Here is a 24,898-nt window from a genome sequence, read left to right as displayed (position 1 = left end):
ATAACAATTTAATATCTCACAGTAAACTAAAAAAACATCATCATCATCATCAGGTAGAGAAAACAGCGCGGCAGCGATATTACCAGAATTTGGGCATCGCTCCAAAATTAATTTTAAAAAAAAAAAGACAACAAAATTGGTCAGGGAAGCTGGCAACGTTTTAAATACCGGAGGAATTTCTGACAAATAATAGCTGTTCAGTCCAGATGACAGCAATTTCTAGCTTAGCTCTGGGCTGTGAAGTAGGGTTTAAGACAGGGGTGTCCAAACTTTTTTTAGTGAGGGCCAAATACAGAAAAATAAACAAAGGGCCGGGCCACACACTAGAGGTGACATACTGACACATGAATACTGTGTATTGTGAAGAACATTGCACTCAGTGGGAGCAGTGATGCTGTCCTTTGGATTGAAGGATGGCTGACATGTCAGGAGAAAGTTTGGTGGTTGAGACACGAAGGACTTCACAGAGATGGCTATCAGTTATTCTGGTTCTCAGTCTGCTTTTGTTCTGATTGAACAGAGAAAATGTTTGTTCACATATGTATGTCGAGCCGAACAGGCTCATCATTCTTTTTGCGTGGCGTCTCATCAGAGGAAACTTTTGGGTCATAATTCCGAAAGGTATGTTTGATGCAAACAAAACTGCTCAGCAAAGCCGCACTTGCCACCCGCCTTACTGGAAAATATTAATGATCAAAATGTTAGCACTGAATAAGCGCTGGACTTCCACCGTTTAGTGCTTAAGTAGGCGAGTGTGAACACACCGGGCTGTTTTGTCATTCTTCAGGGCCTTCGTGATGAGCTTTGTGATTTCTGACACTTTGACGCTGGCTATTTTACTGCATCGCATTACCTTAAAGAAATTAAATGTAAGAACCATTTCAACTTTGATCCATGCTATCAATTTAAACAGGTAAAGAATGAAAAATACAACAAAAGGAGTCATTAACCTGCTCCTTGAGCAACATGATCCCACCACGAGACTGGATAGAACAGATTTCCCTGTGCTTGTTCATTGCAATCACTAGCAAGCCATCCATCACACGCTCTTCCCGCTCACATGGATCTACGAGCAGATATGTCCTGTATAGAAAACAAAAGGCGCAATAAGTACATTGTGTTTTCTTTTTCTTAATTAAAAATATGTAACGAAATTGCTTGCGGATCAAGAGAATTACATTTCATTTCAATGGGGAAAAATGATTTGATGAACAAATTGAAATTCCGTTATAAACTTGGTCATAAACAATATATGTACAGCTAATTATAATCTGACTGGCGATAAGGAGTAACAACGTGTTCTGATATCTCACTGACGTAAAGGTCTAACAATGTTTTTTTAAGTTGAACTCCAATTTGTCTATAGGTGTGATTGTGAGCGTAGAATTCTTGATTGTCAATGTGTGCCCTCCCATTGGCTGGCGACCAGTACAGGTGTACCCTGCCTACTGCCCAAAGTCAGCTGGAAAAGGCTCCAGCATGCCTACGACCCTTGTGAGGAAAAGCCGTATGGAAGATGAATGAATGAATGTTTCTAAACCTTGTAATTCGGAATGGACTACTGACAAAGCAGTTAAACCGTTAACCTGATTATGTTTAGAGCGGTGACTATCGAATACTTATCCCTGTAGATCTTGCACTGTTTTCACAACATGAAACAAACAATCACTCGTGCGCTTTCAAATACCTTCAGAGGTCACCGCTAATTCCACATATGAAACAAAAAAGCAACTCTAAAAGAAATCTTTCATTGTCCAATTTGTGTTTGTCAATTTCCAGCTTTGGAAGCTAGGTTGCTTTTCTTTTCTTTTCTTTTCTCAAGTACATATGCATTCGCCATGCTCCTTTATGATTTCAAGTTTCATATCAATGCCTTTGAGTTCTTGAGTTTTGGTTTTCTGTGCGTATTAGATAGAAAAATAGGGCAAAAAGTGTGACTTTTGGGACAGTCCGGCACGCATTATTTGCTTTTACATTGATTCCTATGGGGGACCGTTGCTTTTACTTATAAACGTTTACAAACCCGATCGCGGAACCAATTAAGTTCGTAAGAAGGTGTACCAAAATCTGTCCAATATGCTGCAGCCTTACCCTTGCTGGAAAAAGGCGAAGCTGACACTGATGGGCATGTGGTAGATGCTCAAAGGAATGGGATCTCGTTCATTTGGACTATACTGAGAGAGCAAAAACAATCACTTGCAGCATACACAAAGACAAGAGCATTCCGACTCGATACGTAGTCACCTGTCACGTGCTGGTGCCACCTGCGACGGGACCACGCCCCCCTGTCAGTGGGATCACCGTCACCTGCCACGGGTTCATGGACAGCGCTATATCAGCGCCGCCAGCGCAGACCCGAGTGCCAGTCTGTCCCTTGATGCTGCTTCGCTCATCAATCCCGGAGAGAATTGACTCGCTTGACTACTCGAAACCCTCGCAGAATCGTTGTCCTCTCCAGCCCGATCGCCGCTCCAGCGCCAGCCGTTCCCATCATCCCCTTCAAATAAAGTCCGTCGTTACGCACTTGGCTGTACTGTCCGATCCTTAACAGTCACCCATAGGTAACTTTCATGTTAACTCCCTCCAGTGCATGGTCAAGACCATTAAATCTCCAGGGGTCATTTGGCTCCTGTGTTCTGATGTAAGAGTTCTATCCACACGTCATTGGAGGGGCAGGCAAAGGGCTTTTCTTCAGTGACACAATGATGCCAAGACTAAACAAGTAGTTTTGACAATTTCGATGTTGACCTACGAAATGTACCAAAGCTACTCAGAAAAACTATAAATTAACAATTGTAATGTAGCATACATTCCACAAGATGTCAGGAATACTATGAGAAAAACAGGCTGGGCCTTTTTTTTTGTGGCGTCTGCATAGTGATGTGATTTCATTGAAGGTGAATAGTTTTAAGAGAGCCCTGTGAGTGACAGATGCCTGCCTCCTAGTTTGTCAGCCTCCACGGGGAGAAATATACGTGTACAAACTATATGACAAGCTTATTTTCAAATTGTGCTCTGCATCAAAACTTGCCATTTTGTTTGAACCTACACTGAATGTGATGTAAATTATTACAACCTTCATGTGGTTACTCTCATCACTGTCATCATGACTCCCGACCCCACACAGGACACGTGCACATTCCTGTAATACTTAAACCATTCTTTAATCTGAACATGTCATTCATGTAATAGTTGTCCTTAATCACTCTATATGTTACGTCAGGCCCGTTGTCAGCTCTTTGTTTGAGTTTGTCACGTTAGCATACCTATCGTTTAGCCTGTTGTTGCTATTTTATGAATTGGAGTGACACCGATGGTTTTATAAACATGTTATTCATGTAATAGTTGTCCTTAATCACTCTATATGTTACGTCAGGCCCATTCCCAGCTCTTAGTTTGTGTTTGTCACGTTAGCATACCTATCGTTTAGCCTGTTGTTGCTATCGTTTAGCCTGTTGTTGCTCGTTCATGACTGTTTTTGGTGTGGAATTTTGTCGAATAAATTGCCCCCAAAATGCGACTTATACTCCGGAGCGACTTATATATGTTTTTTTTCACTTTTTGGGGCATTTTATGGCTGGTGCGACTTATACTCCGGAGCGACTTATAGTCCGGAAAATACGGTAACAGACTCGGCAGACTGACGTAGCTGACTAACAAAACCAACAACAGAACTGACTGACAAAGACGTGAAACAAAAAGACAGGATGACATTAACAATGATCCGACAGGGAGTGACACGCAGACAGGACTTAAATACAAGATGGGTAACAAGAGGCAGGTTACTGAGATTACAATGATTGTGAGGTAACACAGGAGGGGAGGGGCGACGCGAACAGAAACCATGGTAACAGACATAAAGCAACCCGGGACGAGTCCTGACAATTGTAGCTGCAGTCGCCTGTTGTGTTGGACTTAGCCTTACACTATCCAGAAATGTAATTGGCTACATTTTCACCACAGATCCGTGATTCATCTCACCTTCATTTGATAATATAACAAATTTGTCGTCAAAGGATGACGTGGTTACTGATGCTTTACAGGCAACAGCCACACTCTTATCTGAGCGTGAAACGAACAACCGATAGACCATTCCGTCACTGGTACAGAATGCCCACCTCTGACATTAAAACAGTATTGTATTTTGTTTTTTCCAACTTCATCTTTCCTTCAGAGACATTTTGAAGAGGACTGCTGATGTCATGGTTGTTTTTGGTGTCATGCATCTTGCTGATGCAATTGCGGTGAGAAAACTAATTTCATGGTAAAGTGATCAATGTTGACATCTAAAAGAATGAACTGCAATTCTCATCAAAGGGTGTGAGTGGAGGTGTTTTTCGAGGAGTTGGAAAACAAAAGGTCGGTGCTGTGTCCAACCTGGTTGGACACTACTTCATTGGCTTTCCAATAGGTGTGTCGTTAGTGTTTAAGACACAATTGGGCGTTGTAGGTAAGAAACAAGCATAATCGTCTTTTACGTTACACAATCATCACAACAGTGTGGCTCATGAGATTCTGTTTGCTTCTGTTGATTCTTGAACAGGACTTTGGACTGGTCTTACGATCTGTGTGGTACTGCAGGCTATTTTCTTCGTGATGTATTTGTGCCGTCTTGATTGGAGAAAGGCTGCCAAAGATGTGAATAACTAATTTGCTGGAAAACACAAACATGGCATGCAATTCAAATAATTTTAATTTTGACATATTTGTATATCTCTGGTCAGGCTCAAAGGAGAGCAGGTGTTCAGGTCAAGGTTGAAGACACAGTGAAAATGATAGACTGCGAGCCAGGCAAGTCCACGTTTAGAATAATGCAGATTATTGCCATGTTGCAATTACGCAATATACTTGTCTTGAACATCCACATACTGATGGTTCTCTGGTTTTAACAACAGATATCAGTAACATCAAAAACATCAGTAAGACAACCGATTAACTGGGCAATAAATCATCCGTCCGTCCGTAACTTTGTCCCTACTGGAATCGCGGGCGTGCTGAAGCCTATCCCAGCTGTCATCGGGCAGTAGACAAGGGACACCCTGAACTGGTTGCCAGCCAATCGCAGGGCACAGAGAGACGAACAACCATCCACACTTGCACTCACGCCTATGGGAAATTTGGAGTGCTCAATTGGCCTGCCAAGCATGTTTTTGGGATGTGGGAGGAAAAAGGAGGACCTGGAGAAAGCCCACACAGGCACAGGGAGAACAAGCAAACGCCACACAGTGAGGGCCTCAGGTGGAATCCACGCACTAACGACTGTTCTCCCGTGCTGTCCGCAACACATTTTAGTGTTTTCCATGTTCCATGAAACTAGGTTTCAATCATCCAACACAATTAGCAAATACAATGGACCATTAGAACACTGGAGGGAAGGCTGCGAGAACTGGGCCTTTGTACCCCTATATTTTTATTGCATTAAAAAATAGACGTTTGCAGCTCGAATAGTCAATTACCACATTAACAATGTATAGAGTGTTTTCTTGATTAGTTTAATGATATCCGCATTCAAAAGTAATAATTTTATTTTAAAAACAAGGACATTTATAAGTGACCTCAAACTTTTGAATTTTGAATGCATGGTTTAGACAGCATGAAAGTGGATACAGTGATTTGGAGGTCAAATTTGTCAAAACTGCCAGCAAGTGCAACATACTTGGATGAGAAGCTACATCAGTGGTTCTTAACCTGGGTTCGAACCCCAGGGTTTCGGTGAGTCGGCTTCAAGGGTTTGGCAGAGCTGGCATGTCATTACCCCGCCCCCCGTCCGAGGATGGCAGAACACACCGGTAGCACCCCTCCGTCAGCGGATGGCCGAACACATCGTTACCCCCCCCCCCCAAGAGGGGTTTGGTGAATGCTCATATGAACCTGATGGGGTTCGGTACCCCCAAAAAGGTTAAGAACCACTGAGCTACATTATTGTGATATTATTTGGCCATCAATCAATACATCACGCTTTTATTTCATTTCTAGACTCTACTATAAAACTGCAGTGGTTCCTGCTCCTTCACCCAGATGTGAGAGTACTGCAGAGGACCAACAGATTCCAGACCAGCATGAAACTGCAGTTACCATAGTCGGCAATGTTCTCACAGTGAAACTGCTTTTATGTCGTAGCTTGGTTCTACTTGTCATGATTGTCATCTGTGTGGCTGGAATCATTACCAGTCACTTCCTTGTCGGACTGTTGAAGTGAGTCTCGGTTTGGCCATGTTACTGGATGACCCGAGCATTGTGAAAGAGCCAAGTTTCTAATTATATACCACTTCTAGTAATCATGTGCTTTATCATTGTGATCAGACTCAATATTATAAATCACTATCATAATAATTATAGTCTGTACAGTACATTAGAATGGCTGTGCATTATGTTAATTTAGTATTTATTTGATGATATTGAGAACCTTTGTACATATTGCCAATTATTTTTTATTTTTTTATTCTTTGGCTTTTGACCCAACATTAGACTGACTGTTGTTATTGTTCTATTGGTGTCTACTTTATAAACATAGAAAGTACTGAATATTAACTTTTAATTGACTGTTTTGCTGCCTTTGTGGTTGTACCATTATGAATATATAAAGTGTTTTGTTGCACAGCTGTGAAATATGCTATATAAATAAAGTTATCTTGTCTTGTAATTGTATTGTAATTATATTGTAATTGTATTGTATTGATTGCAAAATGGGTCATCTTTTCTTCTTTGTTTCTTTCCCAAACTGCCACCAGAGGTTGCTGTCTGGTGAGTTTACTCGGAGTTGTGATGAATTCAATGGTGCTTGGGTGCGCCTATATGCTGTATATGTAATGTAAAAAGTACATGATCCTAATTGAAATGTGACTAACAGCCAAAGAGTGATACATTATTTTGTAACATTCTGTACACCGGGAAATCATGAGTGTCAAAGTGACCAAAAAGACAGTGACTGATTCATTATGCCGATGTTCATTTGCTTGGCATCTCATTTGCTTTTGTCAAAGAAGACCACTGAATACTATATGTTGTACACCACAATTAAGTAACCAATAATTTCAAGTAAAGCCCTCTCAATTATTTGGTATTATTACACTGTCACCTTATATCGCTGACAAAAATTGATGAGATTGTTTACTCCCTAAAAAGGCTTCTGTGCTAAGAGATGGCTCAGCCTATTTTAAAAGCACATATACTTACATCATACATTTAAACATGATACCTTGGCACACATTCTTCCTTGTATGAGAGTGGTGTTGAATGATGTCAGAACAACCATCGATGACATCAAAACAACTGTGGCCGTCGCTAGGGTGCTGAAAAAGAAATGGCTTGAAGTCTAGACTTTGGAAAAGCGGGTCTTCTTCCGAGCGCAGGTAGTCAAAATCGATTTTGGTGTATTTGATCAAGGCACAGAGTGACAAATCCGAATACTTAATGGGGGCGATTCCAGGTGACTTCAGCCGAAAGACAGGGTACTCACTGTCTGAACAGACTGACAATCGCAGGGCTTTTGTTGTGAATGGTCGTATCTCGATGTTGCAGTTGCTCTACAGTTGCTGATCCTTTACGCTCTATCCTCTTATTGTAAGTTCATCCTGATTCTGTCAAAAGCCTAATTACATAATGTATCTGTAGCTATGAAGTTGCTGTTTCCCCTTATATGCTTTGTCCTGTTATGGCAACCTTCAACACCATTGTGCCGCAGCGACTCATCTGCAAACTCGACGAGCTGGGCCTCAGTACCTCCCTCTGCAACTGGCTACTGGACTTCCTCTGTCAGAGGCCTCAGGTGGTGCGTGTTGGCGACAAAATCTCCGCCAGCATCACGCTGAGCACGGGGGCCCCCCAGGGCTGCATGCTCAGTCCACTGCTCTTCACCCTGCTGACGCATGACTGCACTGCGACCGACAGCGACAACCGCATAGTGAAGTTTGCTGACGACACGATTCTGGTGGGTCCCATTACGGGGGGCGACGAGACTCGGTACAGGTCGGAGGTTGACCTTCTGACCACGTGGTGCAGGGACAACAACCTCCTGCTGAACGTCAACAAGACCAAGGAAATCGTTGTTGACTTCCGGAAGGGTCAAGCAAAACACCAGCCGCTGATCATCGATGGTGCTGTGGTGGAGAGGGTGAGCAGCACCAAGTTCCTGGGGGTGCACATCAGTGAGGACCTCTCCTGGTCGGCAAACACCTCGTCACTGGCAAAGAAAGCTCAGCGCCGCTTGTACTTCCTGCGGAAATTCAGGCGTGCTTGTGCTCCTCTGGCAGTCCTGTCTACATTCTACCGTGGCACTATTGAGAGCGTCCTCTCCAGTTGCATCGCTGTCTGGGGTGGTAGCTGCACTGAATACAACATGAAGGCTCTGCAGCGCATAGTGAATACGGCTGGTAAGATTATTGGTGCTTCGCTCCCCTCCGTGAAGAACATTTACACCTCCCATCTCACCCGCAAGGCAACCGCGATTGTGAGTGATGTGAGTCACCCAGCTCACTCTTTGTTTGACTCGCCAACAGCTTCATTCTCCAGGCTGTTAGGACCCTGAACTCGCTACCCCCTTCTGCGTAGCGTGCTGCACTCTTGCGCCATTTTCTGGAATGTCTGCTGTACGCTCACTTGCTCCTTTTTGCTCCTCTTATTTATTTGTTGTGTTATTTATTCATTATTTATTCAGCACGCTGTTGTTTACTTGATTGTCTATTGTGTGCCATGTCTTGCCACCATGGGATAGCAGGGAACGAAATTTCGGTTTCTTTGTGTGTCTTAGGCATGTGAAGAAATTGACAATAAAGCTTACTTTGACTTTGACTTTATATAGGCCTGATGTCTGACAGTATACGTATGCTCAGGCTTTCAGTCCGTCGAGATTTCTTCCAGTTGAAATGTCTAGTTTACGTCCATGTCTTCTGCGTCCAGCCCTGCTCTTTGTTGATAGTTGGTAAAGACTTACTTTTCAACTTTCGTGTCATGTCTGCTTCTGGGTCCAAACCTGCTCCATATGTGCGTCTCTGACCTGTAATGGACCCAGCAGACTTACGACACATTCCATCGAGACAGAGATGTCACCACCTTCTCCTAACAATCCCTTCACCTCCAATCAGAGAGTGATCATCTTACCAGCTACTGCTTCGCCTTTTCGCCAGGAATCCCTCTTGTTACTCCTCCTTGATGGGTCACTCAAGACCATCACAAACTCCATCTTACTCACCACTACCACCCTCAGCCTGCTGACCACCCCCACGCTCTTTGTGTAAGCTCAGTCTTTTCCTCCCATAATTGTTTCATTGCAAGCATGTGTCCAAGCCACTTCATTCAGAAACAGAATCAGATCAGAATTAGCTTTATTGCCAGACTCTGTTCCAGAGATGCATGCCCTGTGACCACCACACGACCCTCGCCAGCAATGCACACTTGGCGACCGTCGCCCGAACATGCCCCAGTGTTGCGTGCACCGCGGCCGTCCTCCAACCCTGCTCCAGCTGCCCAAGCCTCCAAGACCCTTCTCTGGACGCACAAGCCTCCAACCCTCTCTCCAGCGACACAAGCCCTGCGGCTACCCTCTGACCTCACTCAGGCGGCACAAGCTGTGTCGCCGTCCTTCTACCCTCCTCCAGCAGTGCAACTCTTTCCGCCGCCCTCTGAATCAGCATGAGTTTCTTGATTTCTTTGATTCTTTGTCTTTGTCATTTCTAGCTGCTGTTTGTTTTCTGTTCTAGCCATGCTGGTTGTCATGTGTTTATTTAGTTGCTTTGGTTCTTGTTCTGGACTTGGGGCTTTAGGGTGACCGGTCGGTCGTTTATCGATGTAGCGGTTCCTATACAGTTGCTGATCCTTTATGCTTTGTCCTTTATGTCTTAATCCTTTATGCTATGTACTTTATGTGCTCATTCCATGTGTCAGAATTCCTTGCTGTATCAGTTGCTATGCAGTTCCTGTGCTTTGTTCTTTTATTATGTCACCGTTATTCTGTCATAGGCCTGATGTCTCACAGTATATGAGATCGTGTTACTCTGACAAGTGATCAGTGTGTCAACCAGCTTTAAGTGATAGTATGAAAGTAATTGTTTTAAAACTACTCAAATTATAAAAGTGGATCATGTGTACAGCTGACCATTAACGCGTGTTAACATTTACTGGAAGCTAAATGTTCATCCTAACTTTGCTGATGGGAATATGTGAGGACCACAGACGTAAGATGATAAAACCGGCCACAAAAAAAATTATTGTTGCTTACAAATATGGCAATAATAGAAGTATATAGTTTCTTAACTCATTCAATATTTTAGAATTTAAGTACAATTTCTTGCCTCTGATCATGACGTGATGCCCTATGTCTTGGCATCTTTCACAAAACTGTCAGATATAATAAAAAATGTTAAAATTTTCAATATTGAACATCCTATTCTCAGTCTACTTGCCTTGGACTCCCCCTTCTGGCTACTGCCTCCTCTACTCATATTTCCCACTTTATTTGACTGCTTGTCTTCATTGAGTTTCCTGATTCAACCATTGTTTTCATTAAGCAATTACTTTCTTCCCTGTCACATGCTTCCCTTCTGTTTTTGATCGTGAAATCAACATATCTTCTGTTTCCCTGTGGTGTGTGTGGCTTTTTATCTGCTCTGTAATTGACCTGAATCAATATATGTACATGGATCCATATCAAAACGATTACTTTGTTGCTGTATACTTGCTTTGAATCTTCAGGAGTTGAAGTTCCGCCATCAACTCCTGTCTGCACCTGGATGTTCATTCTGACACTAGATAGCATTCTGGCTGAGACACTAGCCTTTCAAATTCCTTGATCCTTTGTCCACTCTAAAGCTATTCTTTTTGGATACACATCTATCGTATGTCCAAGTGCATGGCCAATAACCAGGGGAGAGTCAATTTATTTTAATAATTTGCTTTGAAAAGCAAAACTCGTAGGCTACAGTAGTTCATCATACTCAACGTGAAATACGGTATTTAATGGTGAACAGATTGAAGCTCAGGTCACTCCATCACAAGTAAGTCATTTATCCACACTCTATGATAACTATGAGATGAGAGATTGCTTTTTTTTTTTCGCTCAATGGGTTGTGACTATTGATATGAGTTAATCATCAGGCAGCCCCACTACAATTTTAAATGTTGTGTGTTAACATTTAATTCTCAAGCTTTGACTGGAAAGGGCAGCATCTTTTAATTTACATCATCAAAACAACTAGGCCATTAATGAATGACTAGCTGGAACGGTGTGTCTGTTTTCATTTCCAAAAGATTTTGAAAGACTGAGCAACATGAGATGAGGAGTTCCTTGCATAGTTATTAATTGGTGATACTTTTAACTGATGTTTCATATTTGGTGTTGATAATAAAGAATGGGTATGTTTGTTTCCTTGACCATAACGATTTGACCTCTATCCTTTAGTTTTTTAGAGGAGGGTCATGAGCTTGAGCTTCGGAAAAGCCTGAACTTGAGTGAATCGCATAAAAATTACATCAAAAATATGTACAATTATATAAACATAGGTGTTACAGTGTCAACTGGGAATGATAATTTCAAAATCAAATAAAGTTCCATTGATACGTATTGGCCAGATTTTAGCCCTAAATCTCGTAATGGCTTCAAAGATAAACTTAGCAGAGAATGTGCTCGGACTGACCTCAGCTGCTTGGAGGATGTCCGACCTCAAATTGGGGATATTCAATGTGTTGGATTGTTTTGACCTGACTTAGCATTGTGTGGTGTGTCCTCCGAGGGCGAATGAACACGCAGCTGGCTGACAGTACGTGCAGCCAATCACAAAGTGAGGTAGTGAATAATAATAATTTAAACCCTTTCAAGTTTAAAGTGTTCATATCATTCTGAAGAGGGTGCAAAATCTAAAAATAAAAGTCCAGAATAAAAATTGGGGGCTTTCTCTGTATAAATTTAACATTTTTTTAAACAGACTGAAACTTTTCAACCTTTAAACTATTTAGCTCATTGTAGTAGGGATGTAACAGGGAAGTAACACTCTGGAAAGTTCTTTAGCTTCAGCAAATGAGTTATGAACATCTCAGGGTCAAAAACAATGATATGACAACGGGTGATAGAGAAATGTGACACCCGGTCATTGCAAGGACAACACTGGTTCAGTGGGACAGCACACAAGGACAGTAAAATTCCACAACGCATTTAGGTGATCCCGTTTTGGTGATCGTGGAAGTCTGTAAAGGTGACCTTCGCATCTTTGCGGTTCTCTTCTACGGTTGTAAAAATGGAAGCACTCAAAAACTGAATGACAAGCAAACAACTTTGGAGAGCCTCTTCAGAAATGAAACAAAAGAACAGCCTCCAATAACCAAGAAAAAGACTGCTGAATTTAAGACATCACAAGTAAAAAAAAAACTTCAATAAATGTTTAGCACTAAAGGTGATTCTCACACACCAGCCCATGCAACTAAAATCGCAGTATTTAATTGATATTTATTCTGCAGTAAAACAAGTAATACTGTAAATGCAACTGAAATCACAATATTTAATTATTTAGTATACAGTTAAAACTTCTAATACTGTAAATACAACTGAAATCACAGTATTTAAATGTTATTTTGTATACAGTTAAACAACTAATACTGTAAACGCAACTGGAATCACAGTATTTAACTGTTATTTCGTAAACAGTTAATACATCTAATACTGTAAATACAACTGAAATCACAGTATTTAACTGTTTTTTAGTATACAGTTAATACATCTAATACTGTAAATCACAGTATTTAACAGTTTTTTGAAATACAGTACTTCTACTGTAAAATTTTTTACAGTAATTTACTGGTTAATTGCTGCCAGTTAATTACTGTAAAATGTTTTTACAGTAATTTACTGGTTAATTGCTGCTAGTTAATTACTGTAAATTTTACGGTACATTTTTTTACAGTGTGCACTAATGAAAAAATGAGGCCTTCAAAATTGCTTTGGCACATTTTGCACATTCTCATCTATATTAGCAAAGTTCACTACACTAAGGCCATTAAGATGCAACTTTCAACGATGTTTGAATATAAAAATGTTTCTTCCTAACCATTCTTCTATTAAAATCAGTGCAGATTGTCCTAACTTGTTTGTAGTACTTGCCAAAACAGTAGAACCCCTTCATTAGGGATCATTATGAAATCATTATATTAATTTCAGGATCTCAATGCTGTATTTCAGTCATTGTTTTTAACAGGGTCTGAATTGTACATGTAGTAAAAGTTCAATTACTGTGAAGTTCAAATTTGTAAATGTAACTTCTTTCCCAAGCTTTAACCCCTTGGCTTAAACACTAAAGATGTGTTTCATTTGCAGATGAAAACGTCACATTATTTTCTATTCCCGGCTCAACAAAATTGTGTTTACTGTTTATGGCTTTTTAACAAGCTCCATGTTGTTATCAGTTCACCATTTTAAACCCGTGCACATTGAAGCATTTGGATTGCATTCAGATATGCTCTTCTGAAGTGCATGCATTCTTCATTCCCAAAAGGCAACATAATACTTTCACTGCACGTATTTTGTTGTGACACTAGCAGTATATTCTCCTGTGTGTTATGTCCTACACTAAGGTTGTCAGTTCTTGTTTTTCTCTTGTATATTGTCTGCCCTCCCTCATAAGTGAACTGCTAAAATTGTAATCAGTTCTCCAAATGAAAGGCAAAGTGTTCTTTCACAGCTTCCATTCAAAGTACTTACAATACAGCATTACTGCCATTTCCATCAATTTAAGTCGGAAATGCCATAGGTCAGGGGTGTCAAGCTCATTTTTGTCACGGGCCACATTGTAGTCATAGTTTCCCTCGGAGGGCCATAATAACTGTCAACCCAAATAAATGAACGCCTCATATTATATACAGTATAAGCTACAAAAAAAAACTGACAAATATTTTTTTTTCAAATCAGACTGGTGGAAACTGCCATATCTGGCCCCCTGGCCTTGAGTTTGACACCTGTGCCATAGATGGACTAACTGAGCTAATTCATTCTTGAAAACAGCAAAATTTAAGATGTCGGCTCACTTGGTACAGCCGGTCCAGTAACTGAAGGGTCGCTGGTTCGAATCTCAGCTCTGAATGAGCAATGTTGACGTGCCCTTGGGCAAGAAACTCAACCCTAATTTACTCAAATTTTGTGGTGTACGTGCAAAAAGTTGCGATTTTTGCTGTTGTGGACGTGGCCATCAACAGGTACACTCAATATTATTTTAAGAACATAGATGTACACAGCTTCATCTCAACTCAAATGAATACCTATGAAAAATGCGTCAATGCCACACAAGGAAACCAACCAATTTCCCAATTATTTAAAAATTATCAATTTACCCCTTTCCAATTCGAGGTCATCATTTGGAAGGTAGAGAACTGACAAACAACTACAATCAGCATGTGTCATAGAGTTTTTGTAGAGGTTTCTCAACGGGCACATATTGCCAAGATGAAATAAATCCACAGAATCAGAATGTGTTCACAATGCCACTCACACCCTATCCTTACTGGGAACAACAATAATAGTTGCAGTGACCTTATCAGAGCTATTTAATTACGCAGCAACACGCCAAACACATTAAGTCAGGGTACATGGGCTGTGTGGGTGACTCTAAGCACACCTGCTACCGAACATGTGAAGGTTAAGGAATACGATTCAGAGTAAACACGGCAACATAAAGCCACCTTCAATTTGACAAACACTCACAAATGACTTTTAACATTACAAAATGTTTGTTGCATTCACATACTTCAAGGTCAATCTATTACAAAAATCGAAGCATTAGAGCAGTAAGCATTGACAATAGTCAATGGACTGAATCTTCACTTTACATGTACTATTTAGCAGCAGAATTTGGGTAAGTAAACAAATAAACAAGTAAATAAGTAAACAGCAGAATTTTTGTGAATGAATAAATAAACAAATAAATAAAAATTAAATAAATAACTTCAATAGGGCATTAGGTTCGGTTCATCCTCGACGAAATAATGCACAAAATTTGTAGTAGTGGTAAGCTAATCGGCCTCATTGTCAAAAGGTTCTGGCATCAAATCTGAAGCCCTCCTATATGGAGTTTTCATGCTTTGCTCTTAGTAGTGTGGCTTTTCTCAGGGTACTCTTCATCGTTTACTAATTGAAATTCATCCATCCATTTTCAATTCATTTATAACACTGCCTATCCTGTTCAGGGGTGCCAGAGGTGCTGGAGCCTGTCCCAACTGATATCGGGCGAAAGGCAGATTACACCCTGAAATTGTCGCAGGGCACATATGGAGACGAACAACCATTCACATCCACATGCACACTGCCACTGAACAGGATCAATCCCACATTGCCCGCACACAAGTCAGCCGCGTGTACCCCTACACCATCAGCTATTTTGCTAATTGAAATTCCAAATAAAAATTCTTGCATCTATCTGTTTCATCTTTGAGCTTCGAAAGTCTTTCCAACTCAGTAAAACCTTTCCAGTCTTCCTGTCTACCCCCCATTCTAATTATGAATGTTTTGAGTCATTTTGATACCAAGAATGATCCACAGTTGCCACATCCGATAGTCTGGATCAAATCCTTTTTGGACAAAAATCTGAAGACTCTGTCTGTCCAATGACATTTTACAGTATGTTTATGAGAAGAGTGAGCTGTGTGCACTCATACTCCCCTTCAGTGTGGCGGCCACGTGTTCCAAAATAGCTTTGAAGTCTCTTTTTTTCTGCCTCCTTTACTCGTGTATTTATTTGTTTTGGTGAGGGGAAATTGTTTATGCAAAAGTCAGTCTAAACAGGGCAAAGAGCTGGACTGAATTCCAAGAATCTGAAACAATAAAATCCCTCTGACTTCATTCAGCACCATTGCAATAATAATTTCCACCTTGACCAAGATTTGACCCCCATTCTTTCAGAAGTGTTGTAAACGAACCTGTTTTGTCTGGAAAGCCATAGTGTCTGTTGATTCAGTACATTGTCAACATTGCTTTTTCCTATTTTCATTGCCTTTGCTTGCTGTTTGATTGAACTCTGCATTGTGAAGAGTAACAGTTCTGATTTTTGCAGATTTGAATATGTCTCCTTTTATCAGCACATAATTCTCTGTACCTTTACTTTTTTTCAGGTTGTAATCATTAAAGTGAAGCGAGCATGAACTTTTACTTCTTACCCTTGGGACAAAAAATTGTTTTCTACTGACATGATTTGTAAATCAGTTCATTTGTGTTTGTATAGGAAACGTGTGCGCCCTTGTGGACACATTATCAGGGGTTGTCAAGGATTTTCCCCCAAAACATTGAATGGAGAGGTTATCAATATCAAAAAACGGTGACTTTTGTACTTTTAACGTTTAGTAAATATTTGGGGAAGAACACGTTTCCTGCAGGTGAAGGGTATACAAAATGAACAAATTCAGATGGTCCGATTGGGTCCACAAAGATGTCGATGCATGTTGTGGCAGTGTTACCACCATCATGACCACCAAAGCAAATGAAATGAAGGAGGCGATTAATTAGCTGTTCATTTAAAGTGTCTAGCATCTTTGCTGGTTGTTGAAGCAAAATCCTAATCTAAACAAAATCCCTTATAAATTAGATCCTGTCGGGGTAACGTTTTCATTTTTCATTTATGTCATGTTTGTCATCAGATCAGCAATTTCTACTCTCTGCTATTTCTCGTCAATTTCGCGTGGCACCAGTAAGCTCTTTCCCTCTTTAAGTGTTGATTCTTGAATTTTCTCCAAGGCTTCTCTTGCAGCTGTGGCTGATGGCCCTGCCCTGATATGTATCACTGGTGTCTTTTTATCCTCCCCTGCCACCTACTTGCTGGTCTGTTTAGTCTGTCACTTCCACCATACCCATAGACCTGCATTCCAGTACTATTCCAGTGTTCATTGCAGTGAACCCAGCCACTTGATTCTGCCTTCTTTATTTTAATCTTTTCCCTTGCTTTGCATTCAGCTTGACAGTATACCATATATTTATACATCTTCAGGGGGTTTGCCACTGAATCATGTTGCAGAGTCTCTGTAGCTGGAACGCACCCGTGCAGTGAGTGATCACTGCAATCCATCTCTCAAAATATCCACACTCTCTCCTTTGTTATCCTCCAATTACTTTATCTGAGGCCATTGGCTTTTTTCTGAGTGGTTGTGCCGTGTTTTTGTTTTTGTTCAGTACAAATAACACAGTACAACATATTGTATGTGCAGTTGGAGTTTTATATCCATCCGTTTTCTTATGATATGCGTATGCCTGCCTATATGCAGTCGGCAGGCAATACTTAATTGCTTTGTTCGGATCAGCAATTTCAGTTAATTGTGCTTCTATTGGGTGTGGAGAGAGATGTCTATTGATGATCTCCCTGAAGTATTCTGTTCAGTGGTCTTATTATTCTTTTTCTGTGGTGAGTAGTCCTTATTTGGTTTTGATACGCGTGGTGTTTCTGACTTTTGGTTTGTTATTTTGTAAACATGCCAATTCTTCAGGGTAGGCTCTTTTGTCTCTCCTTCTTAGCTTTTGAACCTGTTTGTTGGTATTTTGGTACTGGACTTGAGTTCTTACTTGATCCTTGCTGATTTGGTGTTATTTATTCTGGATTTCAAGTTCTTTCGCTCTTCAATAGTCTGCCATGATTCCCTACTGATCCATTCTTTATGCTGTTTCCTTTTGTGTCCAATAGTTTTCTTGTTGCTTTCCTTGTATATTTCGACAATATTTGTCCAATGCTGGTCGATGTCAGTCTCACTAACATCGTCCGTCGTAGTACTGGAGAGAGTTTGGTATTTGTTCCAGAGTTGTATTGTGAATTTCTTCTTTATGGATGGGTCTTTCAGCATGCCGACGTCAAATCTAGGGCGACCTTTGGGCATCAGCCCTGATCTTTTTAACTTTAATTTGATGTCTGCTATTACAAGGTGATGGTCGCTGAAGACATCTGCTCCCCTTCTCACTTTGACAGCTTTCAATGAACGTCTCCATTTGCTATTGATCATTAGGTGGTCAATCTGGTTCTGGTCCCTCCCATTTGGTGAAAGCCATGTCAGTTGAATGATCAAGTTGTTGGATAGACAGAATGAAGCTAGTCTGTTGACTATATGAAGATCTTGGGTAGGTCTTCTTTGGACTTCAGATTGCAAGATGTTTACATTAAAAAAAAGCAAACGGCAATACAAGCATTTAATTGCTCTTAATGATTACTACATTTTTGACAGCCCACAGTAATACCAAACTGTATGACCACCCAAAAAATTCCTCGGGAAGCTGGTGGTGCGAAGAACTGAGTCCTGAGCATCAAAACCAAACTCAAGTTTGGCTTTTGAAATGTACAAATTTGACGTAATTGTAGTAAATGGTCGACGTTTATTTTGTATTGTGCAATGACAAAAACTTCTATTCTATTTTTGTTCGTGTGATTGACTGGCACAGGAACTGATTAGCTGCGACACATGAGATATTATCCAAGTAAATGAATGAGCAAAGAGTAAGAGATTCTATGACTTATAAAGCCAAAGGCAGCAGAGTGAAGAACTAACCGGCATGTTTACCCACTGAAAGTATGAGGCAGCGTGCCCTCACAGTCCGGCACAACCCCCGTCATCATGGAATGGTGTCACGTTCCATTTACCTAGGAAGTCAGATCACTGTCATAGTATTGACGTCAACATCGAGTTGCACATTTATTCTCATCAACATTTATTCACAGAGAACAGGACACCAGTTCTTAAAATAAAAATAAGAAAATTAAGTGTTAGAAATTAATATGTATCGATATATGTTACATGTTGAGATTAGATTGTGTTAATTTATGAACGTGCATTTGCTAGTTTATTCACACAAACACACATGCTGTCATGAATGAATGAATGCATGAATGAATGAATGTCATTGTCGTAAAATGTCCAAATGTTCTGCTTTTATTATCCATGCATATAAAAGTAGACAAAATGCTTGGTACATTTATTTATTTATTTTTTTGAGAGTTTATATTTTTATGAGATGTGGAACATTCTAAATCGCAGGAGTGCTTATCTTTCTATGGAAACAACTCAGCACTTCTTTTATAATCCAAATAAACAAGCACTCGGGAAAATAAAGGTCAACAATATAAAAAAATCATGTCATGAACATATTACCCACGTGTGACGTATATTACGCATATTCGCAGCAGAGAAAGAAAGGATGACGCATCTCGATTGGGTTATCTAAAGTTTATGACTAAACATAGCCATCATATGTCGATGCTAAAAAATTAATGACCCCAAAAGGTTTAACGTTACGTCAAACGCCACATATTTTCGTAGCCTATAGCATTACTTCAATATTCTACTGCGCTAAAGGTGTCGCATAAATGCACCGTTTCGAATGGACAATATTTCAGTAGTCAGCAACCGTCTTACTTAGAAAGGAATATAAACAGAAATGCAAGTATGATGGACTCAATATGGTAAAATAAATACTAATGCGCCACCACTTGGGGTTGCTATGGAAGCCGTTTTGGATGTGGTGGGGATCAGTCGAAGCTTTTGACTTTGCATGGGGTCTCTTCGTGGTCTGACTACTCGAGTCGGACCGATTTTGCAGAAAATAGCAACGTTAAACTTCAAAACTCTCATTTAAACGATTTAAATGATGAGGCATTGGAACTAATGTACGTAACAATAACCCTTTTTTGAAAATGTATCTGTCACGAAACGGAGGGAGCGGGGCGACCAAGTGCAGCTTGGACTAGGGTTTATTTTCTCGGAACTCAAAATACAGACTCGGTAAACTGACATGACTTAACAAAACAACATGACTTCCCAACCATACTTGAAACCGACAGGAACCAAAAGGACATGAAGACGACACGACAACAAAACAATGATCCGACGAGGGGTGAGGGCTAGACAGGACTTATATACATGACAGGTAACAAGAGGCAGGTGGGAATAATCAAACTGATCATGGGCACACAGAAGGGGAGGGGCAAGCACACAGACAAACCAAGACAACCGACACATAGTGGAACGGCTGGGGACAAGACATGACAGAACCGCCCCCCACAAGGGATGGCTCCCGACGTCCCAAAAACACCGAAACCCCCATGTCGTGAAAGGGTGGCGGGGGGGTAGCGCACCGGTTCAAGCGATCTCACTGGCCATGGCAAAGTCCTAACCGCGCTCGGCGGCAACTCTGGGGACATGAACCGTGCTCGGCAGCAACTCGGGGACATGAACCGCGCTCGACGGCAACTCGGGGACATGAACCGCGCTCGGCGGCAACTCGGGGACATGAACCGCGCTCGGCGGCAACTCGGGGACATGAACCGCGCTCGGCGGCAACTCGGGGACATGAACCGCGCTCGGTGGCAACTCGGGGACATGAACCGCACTCGGTGGCAACTCGGGGACATGAACCGCAACAGGCAGCGTTCAGGGAGCCAGGGCCACACTCGCGGCACACACTGGGGTCCTGAACCGCAATCGGCGGCAACTCTGGGGACAGAACTGCACTCGGCGGCGTTCAGGGGCCCAGGGCCACAATCGCAGCACACACTGGGGACCTGAACCGCAATCGGCAGGAACTTGGGGGACAGAAATGCACTCGGCGGCGTTCAGGGGCCCAGGGCCAAAATCGCGGCACACACTGGGGACCTGAACCGCAATCAGCAGCAACTTGGGGGACAGAACTGCATTCGGCGGCGTTCAGGGGCCCAGGGCCACAATCGCGGCACACACTGGGGACCTGAACCGCAATCGCCAGCAACTTGGGGGACAGAACTGCATTCGGCGGCGTTCAGGGGCCCAGGGCCACAATCGCGGCACACACTGGGGACCTGAACCGCAATCGGCAGCAACTTGGGGAACAGAACTTCACTCGGCGGCGTTCAGAGGCCCAGGGCCATAATCGCGGCACACGCTGGGGACCTGAACCGCAATCGGCGGCAACTCGGGGACATGAACCGCGCTCTGTGGCAACTCGGGGACATGAACCGCACTCGGTGGCAACTCGGGGACATGAACCGCAACAGGCAGCGTTCAGGGAGCCAGGGCCACACTCGCGGCACACACTGGGGTCCTGAACCGCAATCGGCGGCAACTCTGGGGACAGAACTGCACTCGGCGGCGTTCAGGGGCCCAGGGCCACAATCGCAGCACACACTGGGGACCTGAACCGCAATCGGCAGGAACTTGGGGGACAGAAATGCACTCGGCGGCGTTCAGGGGCCCAGGGCCAAAATCGCGGCACACACTGGGGACCTGAACCGCAATCAGCAGCAACTTGGGGGACAGAACTGCATTCGGCGGCGTTCAGGGGCCCAGGGCCACAATCGCGGCACACACTGGGGACCTGAACCGCAATCGCCAGCAACTTGGGGGACAGAACTGCATTCGGCGGCGTTCAGGGGCCCAGGGCCACAATCGCGGCACACACTGGGGACCTGAACCGCAATCGGCAGCAACTTGGGGAACAGAACTTCACTCGGCGGCGTTCAGAGGCCCAGGGCCATAATCGCGGCACACGCTGGGGACCTGAACCGCAATCGGCAGCAACTCAGGGGACAGAACCGCACTCGGGCGGCAACTTGGGGAACAGAACCGCACTCGGGCGGCAACTTGGGGAACAGAACCGCACTCTGCGGCAAACGGAGAGTCTGAACCGCGTGCAGCGGCAACAGTCACAGCCACACGCACGGCGGCATACAGGAAGCCAGAGTTGCACGCAGCAGCAGGAGTCAGTGTTTCAGCAGTGGGAGCAGGGTCTGTGATGATCGCGAGTCCGGCATTGTTGGCACGAGGCCCGGCAATGCCGCGGGTCCGGTGACGCTAGGGTGGAGCCCGTTGGCGGCCGCGAGTCTGATGGCGCCGGGAGGCACTCCAATGGCGGCCGCGGGTCCGGCGTCGCGTCAGTGAAGTCCGATCGCGGCCGCGAAGCCGCTGGCGCCAGAAGCACTCCGATGGCGGCCGAGGATCCGGCGTCGCGGGAGCGAAGTCCGATGACGGTCGCGGAGCCGATGGCGCCGGGGGGGAATTCCGATGGCGGCCGTGAGTCCGGCGTCGCTGGAGCAAGATCCGATGGCGGCTGCAAGCCCATGGCGCTGGAACATGCTCGGACGACGGACATGGATCGGGCGTCGCAGCTGGAGCTGATGAAGGAGGGGGTCCAAGCGCTGGTCGCTGTAGTGGTCGGATCATTCTGTCACGAAACGGAGGGAGCGGGGCGACCAAGTGCAGCTTGGACCAGGGTTTATTGGCGAAACTCAAAATACAGACTCGGTAAACTGACCTGACTTCCCAACCAAAACATACTTGAAACCGACAAGAACCAAAAGGACATGACAACGACACGACAACAAAACAACAATGATCCGACGAGGGGTGAGGGGCAGACAGGACTTATATACACGACAGGTAACAAGAGGCAGGTGGGAATAATCAAACTGATCATGGGCACACAGGAGGGGAGGGGCGAGCACACAGACAGAAACCAAGACAACTGACACATAGTGGAAGGGCTGGGGACAAGACGAAAGTACAGATACTGGGGTTAAATGTAACAAATAAAAGCAAAAAGTAGCCTGATGAGTATGCAGTAAAGTAAAAAGTACGGGGGAAAGAACTAATCAAGCACATTTGTACACAGTTCAGAGGTTGTGGGTTCAAATCCGTCCTCCGGCCTTCCTGCGTGGAGTTTGCATGTTCTCCCTATGCCTGCGTGGATTTTCTCCAGGTACTCCGGTTTCCTCCCCTATTCCAAAAAACATCCATGGTAGGTCAAGTGAAGAATCTAAATGCTTGTGAATCTGAGTGTGAATGGTGGTTTGTCTATATGTGCCTTGCAATCTGGCACCCATTTCAGGGTTATACACAACCTCACGCAGTCAGCTGGGTTAGGTTTCAGCACACCTGACTCTGAATTGGTCCAGAGGATGGATGGATGGATGGATGGATGGATGGATGGATGGATGGATGGATGGATGGATGGATGGATGGATGGATGGATGGATGGATGGATGGATGGATGGATGGATGGATGGATGGATGGATGGATGGATGGATGGATGGATGGATGGATGGATGGATGGATGGATGGTTATGACATGATGGAAAAACAACAACAAAAGAACACTTCAAAATGCCACGAATGTATTGTCTGTTTTTTTTTTACATATATAAGAGCTTGTAGTCTCAGAGGCATAGACTTAATGTGTGATAAACCGAACTCTTCATCTATCTGTTGTTGTCAGATCAGTCTCTTGTCCTGGACCATTTTCTTAAACTTTCACCAGATAGAAAAGATTTTCAGTTACACTGAGAAATGAACCATTTGCAGGACTTGACATTGACCGTATGTGTCTTTAAGGAATGTTTTGACAATTTTTACATTATGGCTAGATGTGTTATTGTCTTGAAAAATTATTTACTCATTCCTGAACCTCCTTGTTCCACATTCAATTGATAGATAAAAAAAAAAAAAGGATCCAAATCTAAATTTGTATATTATGCTTAGCCCGTTCGCCTCACAGTTCTGAGGTGTTTGATCTCAGCTTTGGCCTTCCTGTGAGAAGTTTGCATGTTCTCCCCGTGCTTGCGTGGGTTTTGCCCCATACATGGGAGGTCAATTGAGCACTCCAAATTTTTAGTATGTGTGAGTGAATGGATGTTTGTCTACATGTGCCCTGTGATTGGCTGGTGACCAATTTAAAGTGTTCCCCATCGACCGCCTAAAGACTGCTGGGATAGGCTCCGGCAAGCCCATAACTCTGGAGAAAAAGCGGTTCGGATGATGCATGCGAGCCATATGACTGTTGAAATGTTTTCTTCAGGCAGTAATTTTCTCAAATCTTTTTGGATATGTAAATCCTATATACTTTACGTGGTTTCTAATAGTTCGGTCACAGGGGCTGAATCCAGTTTCCTTCCATTTGTTCCTCATTTGTTCTGCTGTGCATTTTCGAGTTTCTAGTAAGAGATTGTTTTAAATTTTCTGTCTTTACCAAACCAAATCAATTTGTTCTTGGTCCAGATTTTATCACTGTTGATTGTGAATAACCATTTACCTTCTTTGAGAAGTTTGCTAATCTTCTCCTTTGTTTCTCATGTTGGAGCCATGATTCATGTTTTATTCAACAGCTCTTTCAAGGTGTGATCACTCCTGTTTAACTGCAGCCAAACAAGCAGAGCTAATCTGGTGTAGGTGTTAGTTTTGGGAATGGAAATTTACCAGTTGACTCCATGTTTTATCAGCCCCCCCCCTCCCCTCCCCCTCTGTGATTGGTGTAAAATGTCAATTGACAACCACAATTTTTTGTTTTGTTTGGTTGCTTAAATGTCTGCTTTTCTTTTTTCCTCCTAGAAATTGAAACAACTCGAGATCCTCTGAGACTGGTAATTTGTCGCCAAAGGAGGAATGTGCCCTGCGACTGGCTGGCCACCAGTCCAGACTGTAACCTCATCTCTCTGGCAAGTCCGTTACATTAGGTTCCAGCTCACACATGACCTTAATTGTACATGAGGTATAGAAAATGCATAGAACAGCATAATGAAGAAATGGGGTCTGGACCAAATCCAGCAATATGATTGATGAAATAATGTACAATTACCTAGTTGGTACAGCAGCATGTAAATATTTCATAATGTGTGTCGGCCTATTTGGATTCTTTTATACATATTTATGAGAACTCTCAATTCCAGTGACGTTGGCACCCTTATCAAAAACAAATAAAAACAGTACAGTGATTTGCAAACCCATTTTAACCTATAATAACTGATCACAATACAAATAAGATACTAAATGTTCAAGCTAATGAAAGTTATTTTCTGGCAAATATTCTCTCATTTTGAATATGATGTCCGCAAAAAAAGATGGGATGGGATAACAAACCATTGGGGAAGTGGAGGGATGCTGGAAAAAATGGAACATTCCATAGGTGAGCTGGTTAATTGAAAACGGGTGAGT

The 24,898-nt window shown here is 42.8% G+C and overlaps 2 protein-coding genes and 1 long non-coding RNA gene across 9 annotated transcripts; 2 read left to right on the top strand and 1 right to left on the bottom strand.

Moving 5' to 3' along the window:
* Positions 1-21: 21 nt before the first annotated feature.
* On the bottom strand, positions 22-7,292 carry LOC148398760 (exosome complex component RRP45-like). 3 transcript variants are annotated; one of them, XR_015857973.1, is made up of 5 exons: positions 7,199-7,292; positions 2,092-4,654; positions 951-1,083; positions 765-853; positions 22-676 (listed from the first exon to the last, which is right to left on the bottom strand). XR_015857973.1 is itself a non-coding variant. In XM_088373423.1 (5 exons), exons 2-5 carry the CDS (start codon positions 2,127-2,129, stop codon positions 607-609), a joined length of 330 nt encoding a protein of 109 aa, XP_088229549.1. In that variant the 5' UTR covers positions 2,130-4,654; positions 7,177-7,286; the 3' UTR covers positions 22-606. The 3 variants fall into 3 exon arrangements, 1 of the variants encoding a protein (XP_088229549.1); XR_015857974.1 differs by having other exon boundaries at positions 2,092-2,497; XM_088373423.1 differs by having other exon boundaries at positions 7,177-7,286.
* On the top strand, positions 7,254-24,420 carry LOC148398758 (uncharacterized). 5 transcript variants are annotated; one of them, XM_088373421.1, is made up of 3 exons: positions 7,254-7,563; positions 7,685-8,372; positions 24,296-24,420. In XM_088373421.1, the coding sequence occupies exons 2-3, from the start codon at positions 7,835-7,837 to the stop codon at positions 24,418-24,420; spliced, it is 663 nt and encodes a 220-aa protein (XP_088229547.1). In that variant the 5' UTR covers positions 7,254-7,563; positions 7,685-7,834. The 5 variants fall into 5 exon arrangements, 3 of the variants coding, with proteins under 3 accessions (XP_088229547.1, XP_088229546.1, XP_088229548.1); XR_015857971.1 differs by having other exon boundaries at positions 7,257-7,563; positions 7,685-10,172; positions 24,296-24,358; XR_015857972.1 differs by lacking the exon at positions 24,296-24,420 and adding an exon at positions 9,346-11,772 and having other exon boundaries at positions 7,257-7,563; positions 7,685-9,232.
* On the top strand, positions 18,826-24,123 carry LOC148398759 (uncharacterized). The gene is made up of 3 exons (XR_015857975.1): positions 18,826-19,607; positions 22,583-22,708; positions 24,073-24,123. It is a non-coding gene; the product is annotated as an uncharacterized LOC148398759 (long non-coding RNA).
* Positions 24,421-24,898: the final 478 nt, after the last annotated feature.

Source organism: Syngnathus floridae, chromosome 4 (genome assembly GCF_059516105.1).
Source record: "Syngnathus floridae isolate MCC-2025c chromosome 4, RoL_Sflo_1.0, whole genome shotgun sequence".
Lineage (NCBI taxonomy): Eukaryota > Metazoa > Chordata > Actinopteri > Syngnathiformes > Syngnathidae > Syngnathus > Syngnathus floridae.
This window is presented reverse-complemented; position numbering and strand designations above follow the sequence as displayed.

What these genes read in the sequence shown, in the direction of transcription:
- LOC148398758 (XM_088373420.1), top strand. Translation starts at nt 7,835, where the DNA reads ATGCTCAGTCCACTGCTCTTCACCCTGCTGACGCATGACTGCACTGCG.
- LOC148398760 (XM_088373423.1), bottom strand. Translation starts at nt 2,129, where the DNA reads ATGCCCATCAGTGTCAGCTTCGCCTTTTTCCAGCAAGG. An exon ending in TTCGCCTTTTTCCAGCAAGG is followed by an intron (nt 1,084 to 2,091) that starts GTAAGGCTGCAG and finishes TTTTCTATACAG; the next exon opens with GACATATCTGCTCGTAGATC. An exon ending in TCATGTTGCTCAAGGAGCAG is followed by an intron (nt 854 to 950) that starts GTTAATGACTCC and finishes AATTTCTTTAAG; the next exon opens with GTAATGCGATGCAGTAAAAT.